Raw genomic sequence first — 9,967 nt, 5'->3', positions numbered from 1 at the left:
CCTGGCATGCCTTTACCTAGGCATTGACTTAGCTCTGAAGCTGCAGTGACTGGTGTGATACAAAGTTGGAGGGAGAGAAAATGAAGATGAATAATGACAGTTTTCCTTTGCGAGTAACCTAGTCATTCTGTCATTAATCAACATTGTGTTTAAATTCTTTGTCTGTTGTTTTCAAACATTCTTGAAAATTTTGGAAGGCCTAAGAAGCAACTGTAGGTACTCTTACCTTTAATATTCTATGGAAAGCCTCATTATAAAAAAAATTCAAAGCACTTATGAAACAGAACACTGGCCACATTAATTGACAAGATATTTTTTCATCTCCTTGGAGAATGATAAAAAAGAAATGAGAATAAAAATATAAAGAAAAAAAAGTATGTTCATACAGCTCTGGAAATTTAAAAGACTGTTAAATTACTAAGAGAATTAAGAGTTACTAACCACAGAACAAGAAAGAGAGAAATTTCATAATCCTATTAAATACATTTAGTTAATTACCATACAGATAACGCATTAGTATTTCCTCACTGTCATTTATATTGCCATAAACGCCAAATGTTGCTAACTCTTTATAAAGAGGGACAAATTAGTCCCTGATGCAAAGAGAGCTGATCCCAATATCACATTTATAAGTAATACTGAAATTGCTCAGCAGTCCCCTTTGTCCAGTTATTGCTTTCTGCCCTCAGTTCTCCAGATTTTTGATGTACCCACTTCCCACACTTAGGAAGTATCTTAAGTGCTTTAAAAAAATTATGCCAGAAAAAAGAAAACATGACTAATGCTACTTTTGTCAGCCTGGTGTTTTTCTTTCATTAAACAGGTGAAAAATGCAGCGGCCAATGTACTCAGGGAAACATGGTTAATTTATAAAAACACAAAGCTGGTTAAAAAGATAGACCATGCAAAAGTAAGAAAACATCAACGCAAATTCTTACAAGCTATTCATCAGTAAGTACTATTTTGCATCAGTTTTTCTCTCTAGGTGTTTTCTCTCTTAGTTTCCCTCTCCTTTATAGTCACTTTTAGTCCCTATATACCCTCCTGCTCCCTCCTTTCTGCACCGCCCTCCCCCCCGCTTCATAGGAGGTTGATGTTAATTTTTTCCCTAAGAGTAAGATAAAAATAAGGTTTAATTCTATTACCTGTTTACAAAAAATAAAAAAATTATCCTGGCTGTGTATGTCCAGTGTGGGGTAAATCAAACTTGTTTATATTTGTTTTAGAAGTTTTCCATGCTTCTTGAATTATGTAAGATTTTTTTTTCTTTTGCCACTAGGACTATCCTTTGTTGTTATACATTTGCTTACATATAGTAAGATAGAAGCTACAATAGACAGAGGAAAATTTTAAAAGTTTGATTTGTAGTAGATGTTTTAGTAATTTAAAATGAGAACAGTGTGATAGAAGATAGCCTATGAGTATGTATGTAGTGTGTAATGAAAAGAATATGCATCAAGCATCATTGCACGGCCCACCAGCAATTAGTTGCCTCTCCCCATCATATATTTGCAGTGCATAAAGTCAAATGTCTGTATGTCAGCTATGACCCCTGACATCCATTCTAGAAATAGGTGTATATGCCAACAGTCATTGTGTGACTTTTAAGCACCTCTGGTATGATTCAGATGTGTTCTTCCCTTCTACTGAAATCTTAAATGGCTGAAAACAAGCCTGAGAACTCTGACTGGCAGTAGGATTAAGATGAATTATGGTATTGCCAGATTATAAATATTTATCTAAAATTCATAATACATATTTGTCATAAAGCACATCAGAACCAGCAGAACTGCACAATGATTCAGTTACTCTTCCTTGGGTTACACAGGAGAAAAAAAAAAAAGAGACTTCTATTCCCAGGAACCACGGATTCTTCTTGAGGAAGGGTCAGGACCCAGGCCACTATTTGTCAGCTCTATTCAATGTCCCCATCCAGCCTGAGGCAGCCATTTGTACAGCCTATGAAATTAGTTTCCATGAGATACTGGGGAGATGTAGATAAATTAAGTTTAATTTTGAACTGATGTTTTGATAACTTCTGAGTGTGGGTCTGTGTCTGAGCCAACCTGTGAGGAGATGTGAGGGAAGCATCCATCAGAAAAGAACACCCATGTGTCATCTTGCAGGAAAGACTGGAAGGAAAGGCCAGGTTATCATATTTCCTATTAGTAAATTTAGGCTAACAGTCATTGTTTCTCTGTTTCATAGCAATGTTTTAAAGCAATGGGTAGCTAAGCTTAGGGTATGAAGTATTCTATAAACCTTGATTACTGTATTATATATAGCAAACTTGCAGGATTAAATGTTACTGCTATTTCAGAAATAATTGAAGGAACAAAAAGACAACAAAAGCTGGGGCATTTTTATGTGGATATGAAAACTGTATTTTCGCACTTTGGTGATCCTGCTTAGCTTGAAGGACTGGGAGGCAGAGCGGAGTGGCAGGGGTTCTTAGATAGAGGATGGCATTTCCTGTGCATCCTTTGCTGGACTTGAATCCTAGCTTGCAAAGGTTATTCCTTAACATTTTAACTTTGCTGTTTATTTTGTGTGTGTGTGTGGCTGTGTGTGTGTGCGCACCCACACATGTTCAGAGAAGAATCTAAAAAGCACAGCAGGCTCAATCTGCAGCTTTATTTAACATTCAAGACCAGAAGAGCTTCATAGGATGAAAAGTGTTGTTCTGCACCTGCTTTAAAAGTTCATTAATCAGGTGGGGTGAAGAAAGTGGCAGCAGTAATTTTTTCCTAGCTCTGCCAGACAAACTTTGAACAGCTGTGTTAACAATGCATTTCCCTCTGTCCTTTAGCACTTTACATCCCATTCCCAAAATTTTAGCATTTAAGAAAAAAAAAAAAAGGATAATTTTCCTTTGCACCTTTGAAAATTTCTCAAGTGCGTCACAGTAGTATATGGCTCTTTTCCATCTTAGTGGATTCTTAAGTTTTTATTGGCCCCCTTCCTTCACCTTTCCAACCATTTCACTGGAGACAGAAATAAAAGGAGTGAAGTTTCACGGCCACTTTTATACAAGAAACCAGGGGAGATCATGAGAACAGTCTCAAACTCACAGTCACAGCTCTAAAACTGCCTTCAGCTGGTCTAGGTCTTTTTTGCTTCTCAGGCATGCTAAATAAGATGAAGGTGAAATCATCACTCTAAATGATACTATTAAAAGGCATTTCATGTATTGTATGAGTTAAGAATATCTAGAGATGATAGTTAATGGGAAAGTTTGAAGCTATTGTAGGTTCCTTGATCATGAATGCAAGTGAGTTAGACCTCAGGCAGTTAGATTGAAAGAAGTAGCAATTCCCTAGGACTTCCCACCTGCTGAATTGAGCCCACTGCGCTCATTGGGTTGTTTTAGTATATTTTACAGTTTGTTTTCTTTTGTTTTGTCTTTTTATTTCAACAAAATGAAAATAGAGCTCGGAAGTAAGTTGTATGAGCTGTTCCTTTCTAAAATTGCAGAATTTACCACTGTCTGCATGCAAAAAATAGAGTCTTTATTTGTGAACTTCAGTGGTCTGATTGCTGCTATGGAAACGCGATCCAGAATCATGATCTTTTGCTGTGATAAGTGAAGTTCATAAAATCAAGATGTTTCATATTTTCTTTTAATGAATTTAAGAATGAAAGTCTGACAGTTTTCTTTAAATCTGGCTGCTGCAGCTAAAGACTTGCCATTACCTAGAGATACATTTTTACAGTCTGTGATAGGTATTGGGTTGGTGGTTATCATGCGGAATTATCATGTTGATGTCAGCTGGTACTTGTATTGCTACAACAACAATGGATTTCTTGGAATTTTAAATTCTAACTGGCAAATGGATGAGTCAAGAAAAGCAGAAAACACATAGTCTTCAAATTATGTGAGAAATACTCACCAAAATACTAAGGTTATCATTCTCCAGTCAAATCATTACATGCTTACCTCTGAGTAATTACTCTGTTTTTAGACTGTAATGATATAACTCCATATCTTGGAGACTCCTCAGAATTTTTTTTTGCTTCAGAATAGCTCCAGCTCATAGCCTCTGAAAGCACTATTCCTACAGTCTGCATTTAAGTTGTCCTTTGAAGGAAGCCTTCAGGGGAAGAAGAGTGTATGGCATTACAGTAACAAGCCGCTGGAATGACAATTTTTCTGTGAAGAGGTTTTTTGGTTTTTTTGTCTTAACAGAGTTATTTCCATGTGTTTTAAAAGATATTTCACTCTTCACAACTTACTTCTTGTGGCAGTTATCCTAGATATGAAAGGAAGTGCTCAATAACTAAAGATATGAACAGAAACTCCCTGATTTTGGAGTATATCCAAGAAGGCTTTCTTTAAACTAGCTTCTGAGTAACACCATCACGGAGAAATAGGCAGAGTATGCTTTAGCAACCCACCTGTCACATGATGCTGCTGAACTTACTTTCATTTCACAGTTAACCAAATTATTATCTTTGTTGGCCCTATACATACTAATAGACTGCACTGTATCTTACCACACATTGTTTCTAAATTGATACGTTGTTCTTGAAAAATGCTATTTCCTGCTTGGAACAGCCACCAGAAAAGTCATTGAAAATCCAAGTAATTCTCTGTTGGGAAATGTTGAGCAAATTGCTTGTACTTAAGGGAGAAATTGCTTATTTGTGAAAATCGCATCTACAAATCACTCCTCTAGTATTTAATCTGAAAAACATGGACTTTGTTTCAGGGAACACACCAGAAAGGTTACATCTATATCTTTCAAAGAATGTGCATAACTAATAATGCAGATATGTAAGCATCAAAGAGAAAAATATACCCATGCTGCTTCTTTCGTAGTTTTTCAATGCTGTAGTTTAAATAGCATATTGAAAAGGAATGTCTAATGTAAGTTTAAAATGTAATCATATTTACATTCACAAATTGTGTAAGAAAATCAAATGTATTGGCAAGCCTGTTGGTTATTTAGCTGCTGGTCAGAGAAAAGTTCTGTTTAAAGTAATGGGAAACTCACTTATCACTGTATTTCCATCAGGTTCAAATCCAACCCATTTCCGACAGAACAGGGCTAATACCTGTATCTAGTCATGTAGGCATGGGAAGATTCTTGATTGCTACAACATTAATGACAAAAAACAGTTGTTCTATGTTTCTTCCTATATCTACTTGTCACGATACTGAGGCTTTGAGGAATGTTTTGGCTTTCTTTCATATAATCTGGATAAATTGTTATCTCCCTCTTTAAATTCAACTGTGACCATGGCAAATGGTATTCCCAAGGACATCACATTTCCTTGCTCTTTCCTTTTTTGCGGTGTTGAAGAAGCATGCTTCTCATTGTAGCAGGCACATGACCAATTCTGACTTTACACAAAGTACTCAAGGCATTGTCCATGCAGTTATTTGCTCTTGTAAGTTTTATGCATGCTTTTTAGAAATCCTAGTATGACCACAGACACAAAAAAAATCTGACTTAAAATTCTACTTTTTAGATTAAGAAGTGTAAAAATGGAACAAAGGAAACTGAATGATCAAGCCAACACTTTGGTGGACCTGGCAAAGGTTAGTAAGCAATTACTGTTCTTTTAAAATTTATCTTTTCAAAATGAAGAGTTTGTAAGTGAAATGTTATGCATTATACATGCAAATATTGTTAATGTGCTTGTTAGCTGCAGAAAATGAAAACAGGTGTCTGTTTTGTGGTAACAGCTACTGAATGAAGCATCTTATATATGGCTCTGGTCAAAGTTTGAATGCACTGTATTTGGTTTTTTTTTTACATTTGAAAAAGATTTCACACACAAGAGGCTGATCCTGAGAGCTCCTGAAGTGACTGCAGTGGTCATGATAAATGCTGAACTGTGAGTGGGCTCTAGTGGTGTAGTGCAGCATAGTAAAGAGATTTCCTGAACAATGATAGTGACTATGCTGTGAGGAACCACAGTACACAGGCTCTTATGCAGACTGAAATTAGAGGTTCTGGTTTTCTGTTCCTGTTGCCATATGCAGCAGTGACTTTGGACAAGTAAATTTAGGTCTGCATTTGTTTAAGCTTTTATAATGAATAAGAGCTTCCTACTTTGCTGATATATTATAAGGCTTTATTAACTTTTTAAGCCATTTGAAATGAGGTAAAAGAAGCTATTCAGTTGCAAAATGTTTGTCTATTGTTGCTGGGATTTTTAATTAATATAAAGTAATAACTAGAGAGTTAGAGGGCTGAGGAATTAATGGGCTTTTCCTAAGGGTTTCTTGTCAATCTTCATGAACCTCAAACCCCTCCTCAATTTAAAGTGCATCAAAGCAAAAATTAAATTCTTCAGTGTTCATTCCCCTTTTGCTTTAAAGAACTACCTGACAACTTCAGTTGCTGAAAATACATTTCAGTCTAATGCTTCTGGCAACTGATAAGGACTTTTCAGATACTATTTAATGTAGACTACTTTGCTTTCAAGGGTTATGCTAGCATCTTGAAACAGGGAGCAAAGAAATGGGTTGTCAACACCCATCTGATACTGAAGTGCTTTACACTTCAGGCAGTCAGTCATTCAATTAATTTTCATTCCCTTTTGATGGTTATAAACTTCAACCAGTTTCTCTATTGAATTACATCCAGTTTTGACTCTTGTTGAAGTCTAATCTGAGGTCTCAGTCTATCAGAAGGAGAAATTCAGTCATTATTTTTAACCAGTTCCAAGTCTCTATGAAATATCACATTTCAGATTATGTTTTTGCTAACCACTATGGCATTTTAAAGTATACCCTATATACTTGCTGTAACCAAACACTGTTTTGTATAGGACACATAGATTGGGGAGCACAGAAGTAGAGAAACAAACAATTGAGTTTTTACTCCTTGCACTACCTTTCAAAACCAATCCACCCAACTATTACTATAGCCAGTTCAAGAAAACCTGGTCAGTTTAAGGAGAAAGCAAATGATCAACCTTTGTGTTCTGCTTAGAAGAATTAATGTGTTTAAAACCAGAGGAAATACAGAAGAGTCAAGGATGAATCATGGCTTTGGAGCCTTCAGTCTTCTGGTGGTTTACATAACTGACTGTTCACAAAGCTTAGCATGGTGCATTTCTAAGCACCTAAACTTCCAGAAAAGGTCTGGTCTTTTGTCTAATTAATTTAGACCTGGGCATCTAAAGTGCTACTCAAAATATATTACATTTCTGCCCAACAAATTTAGTAGAAAGTTTATCCTAACTCTACAAGGAAAATTATTTCACAAGACTAGATATTGTTTATAATATTAATGTCCTTTTTCTTTTGTGAAGTGCAAAAGCATTTACAAATCCTTGTAGAATTGTGCTGCTTGTTACAATGTATGTAAGATCTCTCTAAACCTTTGTTTCCATCATTCTACTTTCAGACTCAAAACATCATGTATGACATGATTTCTGACTTAAATGAAAGAAGCGAAGATTTTGAGAAGAGAATTGTTACTCTGGAAAATAAACTGGAAACCTTAATTGGTAGCATTCAAGCTCTCCCTGGACTGATTAGCCAGACAATCAGCCAGCAACAGAGGGATTTCCTCGAGGCTCAGATACAAAATTATGACAAGCATGTTGCCTACAGTGCTGAACGATCACGATCTTTGTCAAGAAGAAGGAGATCATCCTCCACAGCACCACCAACTTCATCAGAGAGTAGCTAGAAGAGAATAAGTTAACCACAAAATAAAGACTTTTTGCCATCATATGGTCAATATTTTAGCTTTTATTGTAAAGCCCTATGGTTCTACCCAGTGTTATCTGGGTTCTGATGTCAGAATCCTGGAAACCTGAACACGTTTTAGGCCAAAACGAGTGAAAACTCTTATTTTTTCCCCCCTCCTCCTCTCAGCTGCACAGTGAATGCATCTATTATTGCTATATTAGATTGTTCATCCTGTAATTTCACTAACTTTTTATTCATGCACTTCAAACAAACTTTACTACTACAGTATATAATGTAATAAAAAGGTTAATTTCTGCACATAGTTGCTTGGTTACTTGGACTTAACTAAAAAAAAAGCTCGCAATCAAAAGGCCCAATTATAAACTTCTAAGAAACAAAATTGAAGCTTAATAATTATCTCTCAGTATGTAAACTAATTCTCTAAACTTTGCTTGCAGTGGAGGGGGAAAAAAATCAATATTCATCCAACAGTGTGTTGTATATGTATAGTCATTTTAAAAGGTCACTGACAGCTTCAATTTCTGAAGTGATTAATTAAAAATACAGTTTATCCTAGAAAGTAAGTTATGAAGTATGCCATGGGTTTTTTTAAATCTTCTTAGGGCGTTTGTTTAACATGCATTTGTACACACACACATAGATAATATATATACATATATACTTATGTATATAAAATTATTTATGCAATGCCCATGGCACAGATCTTTTAAACTGACTATTTGTAAAGCTACTGGCATGCAAAAAGCACAGGTTAAGTCCTGCTTATTTACTGAGAGTGTCATTATGCCAGGTAAGTATGTCCAGACAGAAGCATCACTTTCAAGCTGGAAGTCTCCCATTAATGCTGTTTGGGTTTTGAGTGTGTTAGGTTGCTACTTTCTCCATTCCCTTTTTTGAGTTTAAAGTTTCTGGAGTTAATGACTGACACACAGTTATAGTATACACAAGTGTGTGATGGCAGCATAATGTTCTGTATAAGTTACGTTGGGGTAGTCCCTGTGGTTTCTGCTATGCAGTCAAGCTTAGCAAGAAACTTTTAGCAATATTTCCAAAAACTATAAGAAAAAAAAAAACCTGCTGTAGACTGGAGTTACCGCAGTGGGGTGTCTATGGTACTTTGCTTTCATGCCCAAATAATATCTCCCGCTTTCTTAAAAAAAAGCCACAAAGCACAATGCACAAGTTTATGAAAAAGTTCTGGCTGACTTTTCTCTGGGTTTGCATTTCAGAGTAGCAAACCTAGGTAAGCTTAAGTGCTCAGTACATGTTACTTGAATTCACAATTCCTAATTATAAACAGGAAATTATTTGACTTTATGAAATATTTTATAGTACTTGTGATTTATGAAATATACTAGTCCCATCCTCTCCCCCTATTTCACAGACATGGGTGACACTATAGCTAAGTATTACAGGTAGGCACAGTTGACTGTTTCTGAGGAATATTACATCTGCCTAGAAGAAACTAACATGCATGTTGAAAGAAATGCTGATTATGAGACCCTGTGAGTTCTGATCAGTAGCAAAAGGCAGGGAACATAGTAATGCAGAAAGTCAGGGCAGACCTGTGCTGGACAAGACAGAAGAGCTATTCTCCCCAACACCTGAAATTCCCCAAACCAATAATCTGATGAACAGCAGACATTTCGGGCCTATTTAAAATACAGGGTCTGCCTTTTTTGGGGGGTACAAAATATGTAACTAATGAATATAAATTACATCCAGAGGCATTGCTTGTTTACAAAAAGGTCAAGGGTTTCTCCAACACTTTTTATGTCCTTGAGAAAGATGATGACTTTGCAGTAGTTTTCCCTCTAGATGAGCAGGACAGTTGCATCACTTTGGAGTTCCTTCTGTACAGACTGTGGTATTTTCTGACTGGAAATAATAAGCAGTATGCACAGTATTTGCAGTTCTGCTTTTGTTTTTATGAAGTTCATTTCCAGAAGAAAAGATGGGTATTATATAGTGCTAATACTATGCTAGCCCAGTCCTAAAATAGATGAGATTTTGAGTGGTCATGAGGGCACCTGCTTTTACACTGTTGGCAGGCTTAGAGGTAGTGATTAATAATGTTGGAATTTAATAGTCAAGTTTCAGAATTCTTTATTGAAGATTTTTGTTTGTCCATTCTCCCATTTTTTGTGTTTAATTTAGAATAATTTTCCTGTCATTGAATCTGAAATAAACTTGCTGCAGCTTGAATACATTCTTTTTTGTCCTGTCAGCTTCAACTAGCTCTTTCCTTGTTTACAACATCTTTTCTATATTTTTAAGACCCTTCCCCCTGCCCCC

The 9,967-nt window shown here is 36.0% G+C and overlaps 1 protein-coding gene across 1 annotated transcript in view; it reads left to right on the top strand.

Annotated features, from left to right (window-relative positions):
• Nucleotides 1-8,076, top strand: part of KCNN2 (potassium calcium-activated channel subfamily N member 2) — a gene marked incomplete at its 5' end in the record, with an annotated part of 9,849 nt that extends 1,773 nt beyond the window's left edge. Inside the window, 3 exons of the mRNA XM_010168228.2 lie at nt 824-951; nt 5,473-5,542; nt 7,362-8,076. Of these exons, the coding sequence (XP_010166530.2) occupies nt 824-951; nt 5,473-5,542; nt 7,362-7,649 (486 nt within the window). The remainder of the gene's footprint in view (nt 1-823; nt 952-5,472; nt 5,543-7,361) is intronic.
• Between the last annotated feature and the right edge of the window lie 1,891 nt (nt 8,077-9,967).

This window comes from Antrostomus carolinensis, unplaced genomic scaffold (assembly GCF_000700745.2).
Source record: "Antrostomus carolinensis isolate BGI_N321 unplaced genomic scaffold, ASM70074v2 scaffold31895, whole genome shotgun sequence".
Lineage (NCBI taxonomy): Eukaryota > Metazoa > Chordata > Aves > Caprimulgiformes > Caprimulgidae > Antrostomus > Antrostomus carolinensis.
The sequence above is the reverse complement of the archived record's forward strand: the minus strand, read 5'-3'. Positions and strand labels throughout refer to the sequence as shown.